This window comes from Thamnophis sirtalis, unplaced genomic scaffold (assembly GCF_051295495.1).
Source record: "Thamnophis sirtalis isolate CommonGarterSnake01/CBP01778 unplaced genomic scaffold, rThaSir2_p1.2 scaffold_10, whole genome shotgun sequence".
Lineage (NCBI taxonomy): Eukaryota > Metazoa > Chordata > Lepidosauria > Squamata > Natricidae > Thamnophis > Thamnophis sirtalis.
Window position 1 is genome coordinate 10,628,955 of NW_028261390.1, and position 21,937 is coordinate 10,650,891.

At 42.8% G+C, this 21,937-nt stretch overlaps 1 protein-coding gene across 6 annotated transcripts in view; it reads right to left on the reverse strand.

Annotated features, from left to right (window-relative positions):
- WDFY3 (WD repeat and FYVE domain containing 3) overlaps positions 1-21,937 on the reverse strand; it is a 207,084-nt gene that overhangs the window by 114,630 nt on the left and 70,517 nt on the right. For all 6 annotated transcript variants that reach the window (XM_087724055.1, XM_087724056.1, XM_087724054.1 and 3 more), the window contains exons 7-12: positions 11,786-11,972; positions 9,137-9,303; positions 7,362-7,829; positions 6,602-6,703; positions 3,478-3,671; positions 1,359-1,816 (exon numbers count right to left, since the gene is read on the reverse strand). In XM_087724055.1, coding sequence (XP_087580181.1) covers positions 1,359-1,816; positions 3,478-3,671; positions 6,602-6,703; positions 7,362-7,829; positions 9,137-9,303; positions 11,786-11,972 — 1,576 coding nt within the window. The remainder of the gene's footprint in view (positions 1-1,358; positions 1,817-3,477; positions 3,672-6,601; positions 6,704-7,361; positions 7,830-9,136; positions 9,304-11,785; positions 11,973-21,937) is intronic.

Genomic DNA, 21,937 nt, shown 5'->3' on the forward strand with positions numbered 1-21,937 from the left:
TAAAAGTTGGTTTGTTTGCTTATTTTATTCCAAACAAAGAATAAACAAAGGCTTAAAAGAGGGCATGTTTTTGGGGGATGAATCCAAAATTATGAATAAATGATGTTTCTATAGGTAAATATACAGTGGCGATGGCACTTCTAAGCTTTCAAACACAAAGATATTATTTCAGCAAAGCTATTTGCTGCTCCACCACTATTATTCTACAGAAGCCCCTATCCTTCTTTGCCAAGATCCAGATAACACAGGCAATCATTATCACAAAAGACCAAATTCTTTCTCCAATACAATTCCCTGTTGTAAATTGTGTGTGCAATGTAATAAAATGAGATTACAGACACATAAATCATTGGCAGTAAAGAGCTGGGATATGAAGGAAATGGTTGGCCCTCATCCATCTTAAGAGAGTGAGCACTGTACTAAGTTAGCCTTCTCCAGACCAATATTGTATACATGATACAAATGTCCATCTTCCGAAACACAATAGAAAGAAATATGTGTGATCTAGGGTTGAACCGGTGCTTTCTGAGCTCCGTTGCTTTCTTGCAGACATTTCGTTACCCTACTACATAACTTCATCAGTGCAGGGAAAAAAAACAGTGAGAAAATAACCAAGTTCAGGAAGCACCAAGGACCCCAAAACAAATGGCTATGAAATGTGGGGTACAATCTGAGTCAGTCACCGGGGCCAGAGGTTTAGTCTTCTGAGTTTGGACTCATGCTGGGGCCCATCCTCGGGGGATTCCTCTCTACCGGAATATGTCAACCACATATCTGGTAGAGAGAAGTTAGTTTAGAATGGGCTCCGGCACGAATCTGAAAGCTCGGAAGATTAAACCTCTGGTCCCGGTGACTGATACAGATTAGTTCCTGCAACATACCATATTTTTCACTCCATAAGACACACTCCTACCCCCCCACCCCCCAAAAAGTGGGTGGAAATGTCTATGCGTCAATGTCGTTCCTTTGGTGAATAGCAGGCGGGCCACAGCGGCAGGGTCCTTTTACAGTGCTGAACCCCGCCTCTTCTGTCTTTGTCATTGCCTGCCTCTTCTGTCTCTTTTACGCAGTGCAGGAGTCAACAGGCAGAGCTGGCACATGAGAGGACACCTATGTGGGGTCCTCTCAGGCTCCGCCTGATTTTTCTTTTCTTGTTTTCCCCCTCTAAACCTTGGTGCGTCTTATGGTCCGGTGAGTCTTATAGTGCGAAGAATATGGTATATCCTGGGACATGTTCATGGCTAGGAGATGCCTACGTACTTGAAGGCTTGTGGGAAGCTACACCAGGGACCCATCACAGACACAAAACGCGATACGCCCAAATATTCAGAACTCTGTCGCAAGGCCCTACAACATACCTGTCAAAAGAATCTGTGGTTACTTTGTAGAGGTAAATAAAGAGCTTGCTGCAGTGCTTTAAAGTGGGCGAGACAGTATCCATGGAGACGAGGTCATCTTCCAACAGTTTTTGAAAAGGCTGGGTATTGGAGGGGAAGACATTCACGGGGCTTAGTTTTCTGGAGTCCGAGAAACAGCCAAGCAACCTTACGGCATCGGCCAGCTTTTCGTACTGGATCTCCGTTCTGAAGAAGTGCGAGTTGGCTGGCTCGTAACGCATGGCCGCAGTCAAGGTACACAGCACCGTGTGTAGTAGCTCGAAGACTTGGTTCTGGTTCACTTTCTCCCAGCCGTTTTTGAGCGGAGAGCATAAGGATCGTTCCATGGCAACCAACAACGAGGTGATATATACAAATCCACCAACTTTCCGGAAAACCGTTCTCGTCCGGTGGCTCTCCTTCAATACCAAAAGCAAGGCCTGGGTGGATGTTTAAAATATGGCAGTGTGATTAAGATATAAGCATAGGATTTCTTAGGCATTTGTTAGATGCATCTAGGCCAGTGATTGCTAACCTTTTCCATCGCCGCGTGCCGACCTTCCGCAAGAAACGCACAGCTTTGCTGGTCTTTGCGCTTGCGCCAAAACCCAGAAGGGCAGCATTCCATTGCGCATGCGTATGCCGGTACCCCAATTTCCGGTTTCCAGCATGGGCACACGCCCAACAAAAAACAGGAGATCACACATGCATGCAATGGAAACCCCGAATTTTGGGTGCCAGTGTCCACATGCGCGCAAGAACGCTGCTTTTCCAGATTTAGGCACTCCTCTGTGTGTGTGTGCACAGGAATGCAAAAGAGGAGCCAGTGAGGCCGTGCGTTTCACGCAGAATGGCTGTGTGCCGTTTCTGGCATGCGTGCCCATAGGCTCCCCACCACGGGTCTAGGCACTGACAGATTAAAAGCAATAGCACTTAAGACTTATATACTACTACACAGTGCTTTACAGCACTCTCTGACAATAAAAGCATATGGTCCCCAACAATCTGCCCCCCCCCAAAGGTGCTCTTTCAAGAGGTAAGTGGACTTTCTGGTTCTTCTTTGAAGATGTTTCACTTCTCATCCAAGAAGCTTTTGCAGCTGTGAGCTGAAGAAACTTCTTGGATGAGAAGTGAAACATCTTCAAAGAAAAACGAGAAAGTCCACTTGCCTCTTGAAAAAAAGCACCTTTGGGATAACCATGGCCTGGATGACTGAGAATCTCTGTCGACATTTAGCGAAATTGGGCTTCTCATTTTACCAACCTTGGAAAGACGGTTAAAGTCATCCAAGGAACTTCAGAACCAGAGTTTCCAATATCCAAAAGCCAATTCTGGCCAATACCAATAGTCATTTCTACACTATGTTAAAAATATAATATATTCTAATTAGGAATAACAAAGTAACAGAGTTGGAAAGGATCTTGGAGGTCTTCTAGTCCAACCCCCTGGATCAGGAAGGAAACCCTATAAGCATTTCAGACAAACGGTTGTCCAATCTCTTCTTAAAAACTTCCAGTTGGAGCATTCACAACTTCTAGAGGCAAGTTGTTCCACTGATTAACTGTTTTGTCATGAAATTTCTCCTAGTTCTAGGTTGATTCTCTCCTTGATTAGTTTCCACCCATTTCTTCTTTTCCTGCCTTCAGGTGCTTTAGAGAATAGGTTGACAACACCCAGCACCCACCTTCCTTTTTTGTGGCAGCCCTTCAAATATTGGAATACTGCTATCATGTCACCCCTAGTCTTTCTTTTCATTAAACTAGACATATCTAATTTCTGCAACTACTCTTCTTAAGTCACTTGGAATAAAGTAATAAGCTTCTGTGCTGGTTCTAGGACATTCATCAAACTCAACTCAACCATCTTTCTCAGATTCATTATGCTGATCTTTTGTACTTCAAGAATATCTAAAGATTTTATTTCTTCGATTTACATTTGTTATTTGGACCCTTAAATGAAAACTTTCATGGCACGTGCATATTTTGATATAACAGATTTTAAAACTCGTAACTAATTTTCAGAGCAGTTATATCTGATTATTGTGACAGAAAGATTAATCTCATGAAATAGTGGGGGGAGAAAATAAGTCTTGCATACGTACTCTTAATATATCAGTCTTCAGCTGCAACTCTGTGGGGGGAGCGGAGTGCATCAAGCCTAAGAGAGTCCCCATGTCATCATCACCACTTGGAGACAACACCAGCTGCTGGATTATCATCAGTGCTTGCTGCCTACATTGTGGGTATTTTACGATGTTATGTACACACCTTGCTCCGCCAAACTCCCTGAAGATGCCTACAATGTGAACAAGTGAAAAGGAATAGTTGCAATAATACCAACAACGAAATTCAAAGACACCATCAACTGAACTATTAATTGGCATAATGATCTATTAATGGCTGCCAACTCAAAAATGCCAATAAGCATTCCAAATCGGGAAGAGCAGCTTTTCCAAAGATCAAAAACTTCAAAGAGATTATTGCAATTGTGGCAAAAACTATGCATTTTGTTCATCGGTTATTTTTCCACTTATGGGTCTGTAGGAAAAACAATCTTGTTCAATGAATCTTATCTCATTTTTCTGATTTGGCAACTTTAACAGATTGTGGGAATGTTGCACACATAATATATCTTGACTTTAAGGAAGTATTTGATTAAGCTCACCATGATATTCTCATTAGTAAATTAGCTAAGTCTGGGCTGGTTGGCATAACAAGATCATACCTAGCTCGAAAACCAAGCTCAAATAATATTGATCAATAATTCCTAATCAAACTGGAATGAGATACAGGTTTGGTTCAGGGAAATGTCACACAATTGGTCTTAGCCTTCTTAGTCTTCCTTAGTTTTATTAATACTTGAAGAAAGAGATCGAGAGAATGCATATTAAATCTACACGACAGAAAATTAGGTAGAATAGCTAATCCTCTAGAAGACGAAAATAGTTTTAGCTGAAAACAATAGAATGGTATTTGAAACAATTGTAAATTCTTCACATGGGCAACCAAAAATTAATTGCACAGTAATAACATAGGCTGCACATAATAATGCCTATGGTGAAAATCTTAGAAAAGAAGTTGGTAAAAAAATATGGGTCAGAAACATAATGTGATTCCCCCAAAAAAGGGCAAATGTAATTTAGCCTGAAACGACAGAAGTAATAGTTTTTAAACCATGGGACGTATTTATTCAATTTTATTCTGCACTGATAAGACTGGATTGAAGGCAGACAAGGTCCAGGCAGAAGAAGATCATCATGGCTTCAAAATCAAAGGGACTGGTTTGGACCAAAACTCAACAGCACTTTTTCCTGCGGCTGTTGCTAAAAATAGGATCGCCAACATGATCGCCAACATCCGATGATGGATATGGCACAAGAAGAAGAATTGGTAAGACACCTACCCCCATCTTGAACACCATACACAGTTCTGAACACTTTACTTTAAGAAGCATCCAAAGAATCTGAAACATCTACAAGAATGATCAGAGAACTAGAAGTTATCCTGTGAAGAGTTTCAAAGATTTGGGTATGGCTTTAGAAAAGATTAGAGGGACAATATTGTGCCATTCTCCAAATATTTGAAAGAATATAACAGGGCTGGTGAACCAAGTGCCCAAACCGGAATGCTCCTGCATGCACGTTTCTGTGAGCACCGGGAACTCAAAGACCAGCTGGCAGGCATATGCCTGCTTGTTTTGGGGCCGTTTTTCAGGGTATTTTTCAGGGCGCTTTCAGGCCTTTTTGGGCTGTTTTTGGCCCCAAAACCAGCCTCAAAATGGCTTGAAAACAGCCCAAAAATGGCCTGTTTTCAGGCCATTTTTCGGACAGTGTTTGGGCCATTTTAGGTGCCATTTTTGGGTGATTTTCAGGACCAAAAATGGCCCCAAAACGGCCTGGAAACAGTTCGAAAAACGGCCTGGAAAACAGCCTGGTTTTTGCCTGGTTTTCGAGCCATTTTCAGGCCATTCTCTGGCACTCCAGCACTCACGAAGAACAGATGGCGATGGCACGCATGCCCACAGAGAGGGCTGTGTGTGCCACCTCTGGCACATGGTTCCATAGATTCGCCATCCTGGGGATATAACATAGAAAAAGGTCACGGTCCTTCTTCTCTTGCACCCCCAAACAGGAAGGTAGATTCAGGTTGAATGATCGGCACGACAAGATACACCTAGCTCATCAGGAAAGATGTCCTAATATCAGGGCTGAAAAATTAGGAACAGCTATAGGGAGAGATGGTGAAGAGGAAATTAAGACAATCACCATGAGTGGAATGATCTAAATGGCCTTTCCAATTCTAAGTAATACAATTCATGGTCCTCTGTATACAATAAATATCTAGATATTTTTCAAAAGCTAAAGCAAACTAGTCAAGTGAAGCTATGCCTGGGGCTCGGGATGTGTGAAGAGTCCTGCATTGTGGCTTCACTATTAGTTGATTAATCGTCATGACTGCTATTTATACATTTAGTTGGTGGGTGTTTTCATTGTCTCAATGTCTTTTAAACTGTTTTAGAATTGTATAATCATTATTCAAGATGCTGTAACCAGATACATAAAGTTTCATTTGTTTAGCTCAAAAGCCTTATAAATGGGAGGGAAAGGATTACAGTAAGCCCAAATTGTTTTTCCATTTTAGTTTACTTTTACTTTATTGTCATTGCACCTCGTACAACAAAATTAAATGCCATCTCCAGGGCACACAAGAAAACTGTAAAAATAAAACAAAAGCATGCATCCTTTACATTCTATACAATTGAATTGAAAACCGCTGATACTGCATTCATTATTACACTATACACTACTTTGCTTTTTAAAAAGTGAATGCCTTAACTTTGCTTTTTAAAAAGTGAATGCCTAAAACTTTAAATGCTTTAATATAACCTTGTTAAAAATGATTCTACCTTTTGCAATTGATGGCAATTGCTAAGAGAAATGACCAACTTTGACCAAATGTAGTTACTATCTATTTATTTCAATCATAGGGCCAGCATTAAATTAATATATTATTAGTTTTATGCTGGTCTATGTCCTAAATAAAAATAAATACTAAAAATACCGAATGAAATAAGAATTCTGCTACTAATATTCTTTTTTTCAATACTCAAAAAAAAAAAAACCCCACACATAAACATGGAATCCAGGATAGAGTTAAATACATTTCAAGAACAAACATCATCACCTAAAAGTTATTGCTCATTTCTTTCAATCGTTTGTCAAATACCTGCATTTGTGTTTGATCCTTGGAGCAATACTGTCAAGGTCTCCATAACCAGCAAAGCAAGTTGTTTTTGGTCTTCAAATGAACTGTTATTTTTTGAGTCTCCTGCAAAAACAATTTTAAGAAGCTATAGGAGAAGAATATGCTTTTCCTTTCACAGCGCACATCCATTTCATGCTGCCACGAACACGTGCAAATGTATTTCCTTCCATTTTATTATGCTCATTAATTCTGAACATCACTACTACTTTATACATACGATACCTTATGCAAAATTGTTATGAAAATGAGCACTGGTGTAGCACTCAGCTTTTGAGCACTGATTTATCGCAGCTTCACATCACTGTATAAAAAGTAAGCTTATTGGGCAAGGATACGCAATTTATAGGTGTGGCCACAATGCATTAAATACCATATATCTCACGTAAGCATTTGACAGTAGATGGGAAGGTTCTTTTGGGGAATGTTTTATGCTTTGAATGAAGGTCAGAATAACCATATAGAGCAGGGGTGTCAAACTGGCCTCAACATGTTCCCGTCACGTGACACATCATAACGTTTTCCCCTTCACGGACATGGGGTAGGCGTGGCCTGCATGTGACGCATCTGGGCCGCCAGTTTGACACTGCTGATTAGAGTATTTATAATTTGCAACTCCAGGTTTTTTTTTTTAAATGAAAGCAAGGTGTTTTTTAAAAAAAATAAAATAAAATGCAACTGAAATATTTTAAAGAAAGGGGGGAAAGTGGGGGATGGGATCTACCTTGATCATTCAGGGCTTGTGTAGGATCTTTCAAAAGGGCAGCGTACTTGTGCAGGAGATTCACCATCACTTCCAGAAGTCCCACCTCCCTGAAAACGTCCTTAAAAATGTAGTCGTGCCGCGTGAACTTAAGCAGGGTCTTCGTAGCAATAATGCTACAGGAATAGGAGGTGCTGGATTTTAAGAGGATGCTGACGCTGATCAGTTCTTTGCAAGGTATGTAATTCAAGCTAAAGACGACAAATTCAAGCATCTCAAAGTATTTTGTTTGTACTTCTGGGAGCTTCGAAATTTTCTCCGCAAATTGAGACAAAGTGTGCTGAGATTCCAGGATGAAATAGTTGGCGTTATCCGCAATGTATATATTCAAAATGGCATCAAGAATAATTTGTGCAAGGTAGCTGGTTTTTGCTTTAAGAAAAGCGTTCTGTAGGACTGAGAAGGCCTGGATGTTCCTCACGTTGTGACCTATGAAAGAGAAAGAGAGAGAAAGTAATACACACGCACACACTCTTAGCCTTCTTCAAAACAGGCAGGACAGGAATCTGAAATGGATGCGAGGGAGGTTTGCTGAGGGTTAGGAAGGGTGTACAAATGACCAGCAATAAATTAATGCAAAGGGGGAGGCTTATCTACAGCAACCTAAGACATTCCCTGCCAGCTTCCCCAATGACTTTCTGGGGAAGCCAGCAGGAAGGGTTGCAAAGGCTGATCGTGTGATTGTAGGGTGCTAGGCAACCAGTGGGAAATACAGATGAGTTGCCAAGCACTCAGACTGCAATTAACCATGTGGACTTGGACTTGGACTTAATCTTCATAAATGTCAACGTCCACAAGGCAGTGACCGTTGCATTGTGAAGGCCAAAGGCAGAACGTCACGGATTACAGAGTTGTTTATCCGTGTGTTGTCCTGCCATTGGATTCTCAGCTTGTTTCACGGTTCCGTCGCCACGGGAACCAACACTCCCCATTTATCCGGGCTTGTGACCGGCTATGGTTTCCCATTGTAGGGTGCTAGGCAACCAGTGGGAAATACAGATGAGTTGCCAAGCACTCAGACTGCAATTAACCATGTGGGGTACCGGGATGGCTGGAACTCCGAGAAGGACTGGTCATAATTACTATTTGTTCGGTGCTGTTGTAAGTTTAATTGGTTGCTGGACAAATGGTCCAAGATCAAGGACTACTCTTATACATCAAATATATTTTAATTTAAATACAATTTAAATAACTTAAAGCTCTAAAAATTCCTAAGCAATCATTCAAAATGATTGTATAAGTAATTGGTTGCTCTATGAAGCAAAGGAGCATACTCTAAGGAATATTGTCAACTCATAAAGTTGCCATAGTGAGGAAAGGGGGAAGCGCATTCCACGCATAGTTTAGCTAGAGTCGGATCTCAGATTACTGCAGGTTTGGGAGGGATGTACCTCATTGGGGAATGTGATTTATGACGCAGACTGAGGGGAGGGAAGAAACAGGGGTAAAGTCCAACTATAATTCAAATGAGGCTCAGATCGGACTGTATAAGCTCTTGCCAAATGGTGCTCCTAATAAATGACAAGTTTTCTTTTGAAACTTGGCTTGAGACTCATGAATCAATTAGGGCATCTTTCGGAAACCTGACATACATTTAAAAAATTAAAAATTATGAGGCCTATTTAAGCACATGATTAAGAATTTTGGGACAGATTTTTTTTAATGGAAGTACTATAAAAACCCAGGGCAACATACTGTCCATGTTATTATGCTTGTATCAGGTGAAATAGTAGTACCTTTGCCTGCAGGTTGTGGAACTGCAAATCCAGGCAGTAAGAAAGGTGCTCCCGTAGTAACGCCAGCTGGTTTTAATTCATTCACACCATATGTTGTTAATGAGGTTATCAGGTTAACTAAGTCCTTCAAAGCATCCTTGGATTCTGCCTCTTTTGCTTGTTCTAACCTTCAGGAAAAACACATACATTTACTGAACAAAAACCCCATGGCTTTCTCTGGATTGAAATCTGGAATACTGCAATAAATTAATTAATCAAACCAGTTGATCTCAAACATAATTTGGTTTAGCATGGTTCCAAAGTTAAAGTTCAGGGCTCATTATAACAGGAATCTTTTAGAAACCTTAAGGCCATTTTAAACAGATCCACACCATAGATCCGTCTCAGCAATTATGGTTGTGTTCTGATCGAGGCTTCCCAAGAGCATGAAGCAAACTCCTGGTCCCGGTAAAAAACCCTTTTATTAATTTACTGTGAATTCTGCTCATTCACATCCAGCCAAGTTTTTCAAGGGAGGATTTACAGTCACAGACCTTATCTGGCTTGGAGAGCTGCCAGGCCGATATCTGCAGAACTTGGCAAGGAGTCTCGGAGGGTCACAAACCAATTAAGCAAACTAATTATCTCCTTCAAACTCCACTCCCCTTTCGCTCCTCTTTTATTTCCTTGGGGAGGGGCCATTCATCATCTGGCTTTACTCCCAAGCTGACCCCCGTTCTTAGTTGTTCCCTTCGTCTGGCAACTCGGCGCATGCGCACATTGGGAACGGGCTCCACCTGTTCTTCTGCCTCACTGATGTCTGACTCTGAAGGCAGCTGATGACTGGCATATGGCTCTGGCCCCCTCTCTGCCTTGGACACAGAGCCCTGATCCGAGCCTTCCCCAGACTCCAGGACTGGCCCGTGTTCCTCCCCAACCTCCCCACTGTCCGAATCTTCTGCCAGCTCTGCTGACCACTGGCACACCACAACAGGTTAGGTCTACATGCTCTCCTAAATGAAATTTTCTACTCAAAATGTTAATTAAGTGAATAGGGGAGTAAAAGAGATAACGTGGGCTACATATTCCGTAATACCATCTACCTTTAAGTAATTTCTCTTCCTTTCCTTCTACACTCTTTTAAATTAAACTTAACTTCCTATTCAAAGCCCTTCACATTTAAGCCAAAGGGCATGTGCAGCCAAAGGAGATGTGGCCAGGAATAGATTGACTCAGCTTCAAGAGAAAGCAAGGAGCGAAAACTCATTCCGTTGGAATCTCTCCCCGACACAGTGGAGGATATCCATATTTATTTCACAAGCATTTGCAATGCAAACTGCCCCTGTATCACCATCAGAGATTGAGGGAAACCACTTTGGACAAACAGGGGGATCGATTCACAAGAATATACAAATTAAATTCATCGGGTTTTTCATTAATGTACAGTCTCAGATGGGGGAGTGGAGTTACTATTGACACCATAAAATTATCTCATCTTGTTGGATGGCAGTGTTGTAATACACGGAAAACACAACTGAAACACAACTGACAAATTGCTTGGGGGAGCATAAATACAGATACTAAGTTAAAAAGGAAAAAAGAGGAATTCAGATGTGACACAGACTGTTACGAAGCTGGCGTATCAGGGGTCTAAAACTGTTGTAACAACAAATCCCCAATACCTTCTTTGACCTTGAAGAGAATGTCCAAATATCCATTAACTAAGAAAGGCAGGACAAAAATGCCCAAATTTGAAGCACTGGTACGTATATAGTATATAAAGGTTTGGTGTATACTGCAGTAATAAGTAAATTGGTTGTAGTTGTTTCCTTCTTGACTGCAATACAGTATCTACAGTGGCTGAGTCATGATTGAGAGTCTACTGCTGAATAAGCCAATTCTAGAAAAAAGAGGTTGAGAATCTGGAGAGCTTAGATTTACATAAACTAGCAAGTGAGTTTTGGCAGTGCTCCCATTCCACCTGCACAAAGCCACGATGAGCAGTTGTGGTCCTCCTCCTTCTCTGGATTTACAGATTAAAATTATTAATATTTAGCATTATAGGCATTTCTTCAACCATAATCCCACAGAAACAATTTGATGGATTTATTATCGGGGAGTGGTTGCACAAACAAATTACTTTATCGTGTTAGGGCCATACCATATTGCAGGAATTTGAGAACTCTTAGAAAGATAAGGTAAATACTTAAAAAGAAAAAGTAAATCATGGTAGTTAACTCTATGATGTCAGATGTATTCTGATATTCTCAAATAAATCAATATGGGTTACTGTCCTTACCAAAGAAGGGAACTGAAATTGTTTCACTACTCAAAATGAAATGTTTGAAAATCAAGATACAAGGTAGAGAATAAATCTCCCTCCTACACCCAATCTACAGATGTTCGCCACTATTGCAAAGAAGCAATGTTAAAATTATTCTGTATCAAAAATTTGATGATAGAACAGATGTTCTATTAGATGTTTTCTAATCGAATTAGAACTTGAAGCTAAAACAGTCTCTGTGGGATAGTACCACTTTAATATAGCCAAATAAGGAGGTTAAATTTTTCACCTGCATATTCACACTAGTATTTCATTTACAATATTTATAGATTGGCGAAGTGCCTCATTTAAGCAAGAAGATATACTTACAAGCATGATCTGCATACCTGAGTAAAAGATCAAAAAGGAAATTATATCCTTGCCATATCCTAAAATCATCTAGCAGCGTTTGAGACACGTCACTGGAATCTTTGAGGAAGCAGGATAGCCCAGCAAACATTTCGACTATTTCTAAGGGAGAAAGATCATCGGATTGCTGCATGTTCTGAACACACGTTGAGAGGCATTCCTTTTCTGAAAACATATTAAAGGGAAAAAAATGTTTTCAAATGATAAATGTTGCAAATTCACTATGAAGTAATTTTAACGATTGTAACAGATTTCAAGTTAAGTGACATACAAAGAATTATAATCAGTTAAGGATACCTCTCTATATAAAGAAAGAAACAGATGCTGCGTCATTCACATAATTTCCTCGTTTTAGAATGCTAGGAAAGAGGCAGAGACGTAAGTCTGCCATATCTGGACTGCAAAAATCGATGTGACCAGCAGGTGGCAGGAAAAACAACAACTCATTCCTGCCATCCAGTGGATATCTGAATATTTGCAGCATAGTTATATTACAAACGGGGACATCTATACAGGTTTAAATACGAATTCGAAAACTTTACTCTTTACTAAAGGCAACAGGGCAACCATTTCCTTCTCCACAATCAGACATAACTAGTTGTTTTCTGTAAGATCCACTCTGAGTCGGTCACCGGGACCAGAGGTTTAGTTTTCCGAGTTTTCGGACTCATGCTGGAGCCCATCCTCAGGGAATTCCTCTCTAGCAGAGTGTGTGCTTTCCGCTATTCTGTGTGCGGTATTGACAGGGTGCCTGGTTATGTGTGGCCTTTTAGTAGTTGATTGGGGTGTTGATGGCTGACTATTAAGTCATTGGCTGTTGTTTCCTTGTGTTTTCCTCACTTCACAAGTACTTGATAAGCTGGTGGTAAATCAGCACTCCTATTGACTGATGGTTTTCTGTATTCTCAGGTTTCTGAACAATTGTCTCTGCATTTATACCAAAAGGCTGTGAACTACGTGCAAGCAGTTGAACTGAACTACAGTTACTGAACTGAACTGCAATTATGGACAAAACAACATGTCCTTTGCTGTGGTCTTAATGCCATACACATATAAGTAATAATCTGACTTACAGACTGGCCGAATGATAACGTTATCCAATCAAGTCTAACTAACCACACTCTGCTAGAGAGGAGTTTGAGGTTTGAGGTTTGTTTTATTTATATGCCGCCCTCTTCCCAAAAGGGACTCAGGGCGGCGAACAACTCAAGCGGGAAAGGGAACACACAAATACAAGACAAGCATTTAAGATAGCCAACAACCACACCTGTCGAGAGGGGAAGGGAGCTCATCAACCCCAGGCCTGCCAACACAGCCAGGTTTTAACGGCTTTTCGGAAGGCCAGGAGAGAGGTGAGGAAAACACAAGGGGAGTTCATTCCAAAGGGCCGGAGCTGCAACAGAGAAGGCCCTCCCCCGGGTCATAGTCAGATGGCATTGGCTGGTAGACGGAACCCGGAGGAGGCCGACCAAGTGCGATCTAATGGGTCTTTGGGAGGTAATTGGCAGCAGGTGGTCTCTCAAGTACCCAGGTCCAATACCATGAAGGGCTTTATAAGTGATAACTAGCACTTTGAAGCGTATCCGGAGACCGATCGGTAGCCAGTGCAGCTCACGGAGGATAGGTGTAACGTGGGTGTATCGAGGTACACCCACAATCGCTCGCGCAGCTGCATTCTGGACAAGTTGAAGTCTCCGAATGCTCTTCAAGGGCTGCCCCATGTAGAGCGCATTGCAGAGTTCTGTGATGGTGGGCTTCAGCACAAGTCCGAAAGCTCGGAAGACAAAAAAACCTCAGGACCCGGTAACCAGCCCAGATTGGATCTTGCAAAGTGACATCCCGTGAAAAGATATAACTTACATTGGCCCAGCCTGAACTGAAGTGCATGTCTGAAGTGCGCGCACGCACGCACACACACACAGTGTTGGTTGTTTCATTAATTCATGTGAAATGTGTAATCTCTGTGACCCAACTGTAGGAAGTTAGCACCCACCCCTCTCCTAGAAAAAAATGAAATATTCTAGGAAATATTAAAAAGGCAGAATATTATATTGCCCTGGATGAGAAATGGAGAAACATTCTTTCTTTAGGCAGGAAGCAGACTCATTTGTGATAGCCCCCACCCTCCTCAATAGCCCACATTAGATGTCAGCACTTAAGAGACAACGAGATAGCTAGGTCTATTCATAAGCAAATGCCCTCACCCAAGATGCAACAAAGGTAGCATTAGCCCTCTACCCATCTAGCAACAGAACTCACTACATGACACCAGGGGAGATTACATCACCCAGCAAGAGTCAACCAAGCTTGGGACTCAAGACACTACAAAGTTACCTCTGCGTGGCCCCATGGGAATCTGACAACCAATCAGTTTACATTTCTTACACAGTAACAGGAAGCTCCAAGGCAGGGCCCAAGAAAGGGTATAAATCTTTCTCTCTCCCTCCCTCCCATGTGCTTTTTTTTTTGCCCAGGATCTCAAACCATGTGGTCCTGTCTACCATTAAACCATCTTTCCAAGCAGCTTCCATGTTTCCAGTGTCTTTTCCCCCACTTGGAACTGAGCCCAGAAGGACATTTATTCCAACACAATATGTAGGCTGCAAAGCTGGAACACATTTCCTTCCAGGATTGTAATCTTCCAACAGTTGCTACGTTTTCATAAAGATGCGTACTCTGCTCGCATAAAAGGCCAAGAACCGAGGTGGTACAGTGGTTAGGGTGCAGTACTGCAGGCCACTTCAGCTGACTGTTATCTGCAGTTCAGCGGTTCTAATCTCACCGGGTCAAGGTTGACTCAGCCTTCCATCCTTCCGAGGTGGGTGAAATGAGGACCCAGACTGTGGGGGCGATATGCTGACTCTGTAAACCGCTTAGAGAGGGCTGAAAGCCCTATGAAGCGGTATATAAATCTAACTGCTATTGCTATTGCTATTGAACACCTTCCCGCTTTCCCTGAAAATAAGACCTCCCCGGATAATAAGCCCAATCGGGCTTTTGAGCGCATGCGCTAAAATAAGCCCTCCCCCAAAAATAAGCCCTCCCCAAAAATATTGCAACACAGCAGCCATGAGGTGACCACGCTCGCCGCCTCCTGTGCCTCAAAAATAATAAGACCTCCCTGAAAATAAGGCCAAGCACTTATTTCGGGGGGGTCAAAAGAAAATAAAAACATGGTAGCGAGCACAGAGCAGTGCCCCTAATGATTCACTGAAGCAGGGATGAATATGGACAAAATCATTTCCTAGTTAAAGTAAAACTTAAAAATGGCTTTCGGGGAAATGGATCTGACTGAAAACCATCACCCTATCTCTGAGGGGAACTGTGAATGATGGGGTTTCGCCAGCATAATTGAGCTAGGGGCAACAGCCAAATTTCATGGTCAACAGGCAGAGGTCCAATTTTGCTAAGGCTCGATGAATTTGTTCATTAATGCTGACAAATCTTCAGGAAGGAACAATCAGTGTATGGAGGGGACATAGATTACCGGGAGCTTTCTGAAATTGCCTTGTGAGGTGGTGAGGGAAACAAGGCGCCTATCTGGAAATGAAAAGGAGGGAAAAAAAACAGTAAAGGTGCCTAAAATAGTATTAAGGCAGATTTCCAGAAAGGAAAATGCTGAACCTTTGGAATGGAACAACAACAAAAAACTCAAAACTGTAGGCACTCGCACGTGAAATGGCGAAGTATATTCTCTGGGAGCAAAACCTCATAATAAAAGTTGCCGCCACATTTTAATGCATTTCCCCGTCTGTGGCTTCTTGGGAGCTCTGGAGACTTATGCTAAATCACCTGTCATCAGCTCAAGAGACCCAAGGCCCAGATGGTAGATGGGCTATAAGGAGGGCCATTTTTATCAGGAGGCGATAATAGCATTGTCAGTACAAGATATAAAGCGGAAAAGAATTATGGCTGGTATGGCCAACCATTAAACAATTAAGATGACTGATGATCCATCCCAATGAATCTTTGGGGATAGGCAATATTGACATATGGGGAGCCACAGAAGAAAGATAGATAGATATAGAAGGATATATATATATCCTTCAAAAAACACATTTCAGGATTTGCCCTGGTCCAAAACCTGCAGGATAATATACTTCTGAGTGTTGAAAAAGAGTGTGCTTACCACTTCGCCTAAAAATCATCAGGCTGCAGGAAAACCATTTCTGAAGCATGCATCCATTACGGTACTTAGGAACTAAGAGCCTGGAGGAAATGGCAGCATTTGTAATTGATGTGCTCCATCAGCTGTACTTCAGAACAGAAAACTATCCTCATCGTTCCCAGTGGGTCTACCATGTATGGGACACTTGAAGAATCACTGTAGTCACTGCATTAACCCTATAGCCAGTGAGAGTGAACCTTTTTCACCTTGGGTGCCAAAAGCATGTGCACACCCCTATAATTTAATGCCCCGCCCACCCACGACGTGCCCCCTGCGCATGCATGCGTAACACCGCCCCCATGCATGTGCGCACGGCTTTCTAGGAGCCTGGGGAAAGCGAAAATGGCCTCCCCAGCCTCCGGAGGGTGGAAACAGCCTGTTTTCTGACTTCCCGTGGGCCCGCTAGGTCCATTTTTCACCCTTCCCAGGCTCCAGAGACTTTCTAGGAGTTTGGGGAGGGCAAAAAACACCCCAATGTGCAAACCGGAAGTCGGTGGGCGAAAAACAGCCGGAAATCAGCTGGTCAGCAAATGCATGCGTGCTGGAGCTGACAGGACAACGCCTCGTGTGCCCTCAGAAATGGCTCCGTGTGCCGTCTGTGGCACTCGTGCCATAGGTTCGCCATCACAGCTGTAGGCCTAGCACAGGGGTGTCAAACTCAAGGCCCGTGGGCCACATGTGTGGTGTTTATTTGTGTGTGAGAGGTTTTTTAAAAAATATTTTATTTTATTTAAATACAAAAAATCAATCTTTCATTAAATAGTGTGTCGCCTGGGTACAAATGGCTTGTGCAATAACAATAAAAATGTACAGTCATATTCATTATTTGTCTACTCTTAATATTGATAGACATAACATATCTAATACTGTAACAGTCTTGTCTTAACTTATTTAATTCTAATGATATATTTTCACTAATCTACTTTTATTTCTAACGTTCATATTTACTCTCTAGCCATCGGTAGAATAGTCCCCATATAATATAATATTCAGTTTGTTCTTTCTCTTTAATTGCAAGTATTAACCTATTCATTCCTGCACATTCTAATATTTTCCTAATCACATCCTCATCTGTAGGAATCTCTTCACTTTTCCAGGTTTGTGCAAATGCAATTCTAGCTGCAGTTAATACATGAATAATCAGATATACATTTTCTTTACTATAAGTTCCTGATAAAATCCTCAGCAAGAATATTCTGGGTTTCAGATGAATGTACTGTTGGATCACCTTCTCCAACCACATATGCATTTTTGTCCAGTATTTTTTTGGTTTCTACACATGTCCACCACATACGGTAATAGGATAATACGGCGGGATGTTTAGATCTGGACACAGCGAAGGACTGGCCGATGGTGCCTTTGCCAGTGAAAATGGAGCTTGGTTTTCACTGGCAGAGGGTTGTAGGAGGCCATCGCAGCCAAAAACAGAGCTCAGGAGCCCATTTGCACTGGCAGAGTACTTGGGCCACAAGCACTCTCCTATACAAGTGACGTCGAGCTGGCCACCCCCACCCCAAGGTCAAACACAACCCTGATGCGGCCCTCAATGAAATAGAGTTTGACACCCTTGGCCTAGCATAATGAATGGCCTGAGAGGTTTTCTTGCACCGTCTCTGATTGTGCTATACGTAATCATTTTGAAACAGGCGACAGACCCTAAAAACTCTCTGCAAGCTATTCCAGTATCTTGGAACGATGACACAGATGCTGGCAGCATCAATACTGGGACGGGTGCCAGCGGATTCAACTCTGCAGAAGTTACTGGGTTATTACTGACTGAACTAATTATGCAGGCTCCAGACTTATTACTCCTATAAAATTTGTTCTCTCGGTGCAAATGGAGAGATGCCAAATCGGAAAAATAATGACCTGATCCAGAGAGTGGAGTGCAAGGGCTACCAGCGCATACATCATTGCTCCACACCAGATAACTTAAGAAACAGTTCAGAATATAGCATCAACCTTGTCAACTCTCAGGTTTCCTCTTTCCGCTACGTATTCAAAATACACAATGATTAATGTGTGTGTGTGTGTTGCAGATATATATTTATGTATGTATATAGCTGCGCGTACTGTATTTTTTGGACTATAAGGCGCACCGGTGTACAAGACAAACCAAGATTTCAAAGAGGTACCGTATATACTCAAGTATAAGCCGAGTTTTTCAGCCCACTTTTTGGGCTGAAAAAAGCCGCCTTGGCTTATACTTGAGTCAGCGAAAAATTTGCCCGAAATGGAGGAGAAAAAGGGGCGGGGCCATGCCGCTGGGTGACGCTCGTGAATGGCCCGGCGCCCCTGTGAGTTTCCCCTCCCTCTGTGTCAGTTTGTCGCGCAGCGCACACCGCACCATCCCCCCAGCTCACGTTCTAATGTAATGCAGGGCTGTCTTACGATTCCCCTTCCTCCCCCTCCTGCCACTCTGCAACGATGTCCCACCTCCTCCTTGTTATGGCAAGCAGCCACATAGCGATGTCCCACCTCCTCTGGTACAGTGATCCAATGATAGGAATCACTGTGCCGTGTGTCATAGGAGGCGGGACATCGCTCCCGCGGCTGCACGGGACATCATCATCACAGCGGGACATCAGCATCATGAGGTGAGTGAAGTATTTCATTGAATACACCGGTAAAAAAATCTATTTTTATTTTTGAAATTTACCGGTAGCTGCTGCATTTCATTTTTCAGTTTTTTGTGGTAAAATTAGGTGCCTCGGCTTATATTCGGGCCGGCCTATACTCGAGTATATACGATAAGTAACAAAAAAAGTTTTGGTCCTCCGTGGCCCCCAGCAGCACTCTGCAGGCTTCCGCAGGGCTGGGGGAAGGCAAAAATGCCCATTTTTGCAAAAAACAGGCAACAAAAGGCTAAAAACGGTCCATTTTTTGCCAAAATGGGATACGGGGATGGGAAAAATGGCTATATTCAGTGTATAAGATGCACCAACATTTCCACGCTCTTTTAGCGGGGGGAAAGGTGCATCTTATACTCCGGAAAATACAGTATGTGTGTTATGTATGTGTTTGGGTAGATATATATTTTCCCTTCAGAGCAGGCAACAGAATTTCATTTTAAATGTGGGTGGCCAAGGTGCTCACAATAAAAAATAAAAAAAATGACCATAAAAGTTAACTTATCTAAAATAAATGACTTTAAAGTTATCTTACAAGACTTTGGGAAATATTTGTGCTGACAGACGGCATTGGATCAACTTCAATCCCCCCCCAAACGGGCAAATCTCTTATTTGCATGAAGGCATCTCCTAACCAAATACCAAAAAAGATAATCCAATCTTATTCGACCAAAAGTCACATTGTTGGTACCAAGCACAGTCTAAGCAGCTTCCGCAAGCAAGATAATATATCATTATAATACAAGCCAAGCCATCAATTGGAGTTGTTCTGTCCCACGGAGATTTAGGGAATGAAAAAGCATAAGGACCGTTGCCAAACTTGAGAGATCATGAATCAGCTGCAGACAGTTGCCGGAGTTAAAATATTATTCAGGCCAGCATGACATTTCAAGAATGGATACTAGAAAGGGCAGGCTAAAAGCATAGTCATGTTCTAGCACAAAAGGAAAAGGAAGTTAGTTCATGGTCAAAGGTTCAAACGTAGGATACAATATCACTGTGATGGCGAACCTATGGCACACGTACCACAGGTGGCACACGGAGACATTTGTTAGGGCACGCAATGCGTTGTCCTGTCAGCTCCAGTGTGCATGCGCATGGGCGCTGGCCAGCTGACTTTGGCCTTTGTTTAAGGCCGTTTTTCGCCCTCAAGGAAGCCTCCGGAGCGCAAAAAACCAGCCCTATGGGCAAACCGGAAATTCAGGAATGGACTTCCGGGTTGCTTTTCGCCCTCTGGAGGCTTCGGGGAAGTTCCTGAAGCCTCCGGAAGGCTCCGGGGGAGGTGGGGGAGGCTGTTTTCACCCTCCCCAGACTCCTAGAATGCCTCTGGAGCCTGGGGAGGGTGAGAAAAGCACATCAAAAGCAAGGGGGGGGAGCTGGTTGCTCGTGCAGGCATGTGGGGGGGGCGCATGCATGCTAGGGTCGTGTGCATAGCATTATGGGTGTGGGCACGCCCGTGCATCACTCCTCTGCGTCCCCCCCCCACTTTTGGCACCAGTGCAATATCAGATTAAAAAGAATGCTGGCTCCAGCAATATTATTAGATGTAATACAGGTAATCCTCGATTTACGACCACAATTGAACCCAAAATTTTGGGGATCACTGCAGCTGTTAAATAAATCTTGGAATCATTACGCTGATCTGGCTTCCCTTGTTGGCTTTGCTTGTTGGAAGCCAAAGGAAAAGTTTGCAAACGGTGATCACGTGACCCTGGGACAATGCAACCGTCACAAATACATGCCAGTTGCCAAGTGCCCAACTTTTGATCGCATAACTGCGAGGATGCTGCAACTGCGTAAGTGTGAGGACCAGCCATAAGTCACTTTTTCAGTGCTGCTGTAACTTCAAACAGTCCCTAAACGGATGGTTGTAAGTCAAGGACTACCCAAATGCATTATGGTCTACAATCAACTCTTTTCTTGTTTGTTATCAAGAAAAAATAAGGGGAGAGGTTGCCTCTCAAGCAGGCCATCACTTGCATGGAGCTCAGCCTTGCGTAGAGATACTCCTTTACTGTTCAGCCCTTGGTTCTTCTGACAACAGTGTAGGAAGTTATCACCCAGCCCTCTCCCAGAAAAATGAAATATCCTAGGAAATATTGAAAAGACAGAATATTTCTCTGGATGTGAAAAAGGAAGAAACATGTTTTAAAAGGCAGAATAGCTGCCTGCAGCTTCCTGCCCATCCCCCTTTGTCAATGAGCCATTAAAGCCTGAGCTAGTCCACTTTACATAATAAAGAGTTCTCCCCTTCAGCTCCAGAGTGATGGAATTAAGGCATGATAATATTAGCCCTTTACCCAACTCGCCACATGGCATCTGAGAGCTCAACCAAACCTGGATTCAAAACGCAGCCTAGAGAGTTGCCCCTGCATGGGCCCATGGGAGTCTGACAACCAATCAGAATACAAGCTTAAGATCAAAGGCCAGAGAGGGATAAAACCAGGAACTCCGCTTCTCTTCCTTCCTTGCTTCTCCTTGCCATCCCTTCTTTTCTCTTCTCCACCAACATTGAAGCATGTGATCACCTTTTCTGTTCAGGAGCTCAAGCCCTGTGGTCCTGTCCACCATTAAAACCATCTTTCCAAGCAGCCTCCATGTCTCCAGTGTCTTTTCCCCCACTTGGAGCCGAACCCAGAAGGACATTTCTTCCAACAACAGGAAGGATAATTTATGGCAGGGGTCTCCAACCTTGGCAACTTTAAGACTTGTGTGGACTTTGACTCCCAGAGTTCGCAGCTAGCTGAGGAACTCTGGGAATTGAAATCCACAAGTCTTAAAAGTTGCCAAGTTTGGAGACCCCTGATTTATGGGATAATGTCTGCATCAAGTCTATCGAATTCTATTAGAGGACGTAGATTTGAACAAAGAATCACTCGAACGAGAGCCATGGGGTAATGGTTAAAACACCAGGCTAGAAACCGGGAGTTCTAGTCCAGAGGTGGGTTGCTGTTGGTTTGGCCCAGATTGGCTAAACATATAGTAGCGGCGGCGGGAGGCTCCTCCCACCCACTCGGACGCTTCTGTGCATGCGCAGAAGTGTCGCACGCATGCGGGAGCAAGCACGGGAGTGCACCCGAGCTGGTAGTAAAAGAATTAGCAACCCACCTCTGTTCTAGTCCCAATTTAGACACAAAGCTAGCTGAGCAACCTTGAGCCAGTCACTTTCTCACAGCCCTTGGTAAAGCGTCAATGGCAAACGACCATTTTTGAAAAACCTCAACAAGAAAACTGCAGGGACTTTTCTGGCAAGTCTCTTGAGAATCCGACACAATTGGACAGAAGAAGAAGAAGAAAAATCATTCATGTTACCTTATTAAATAGAAATATTT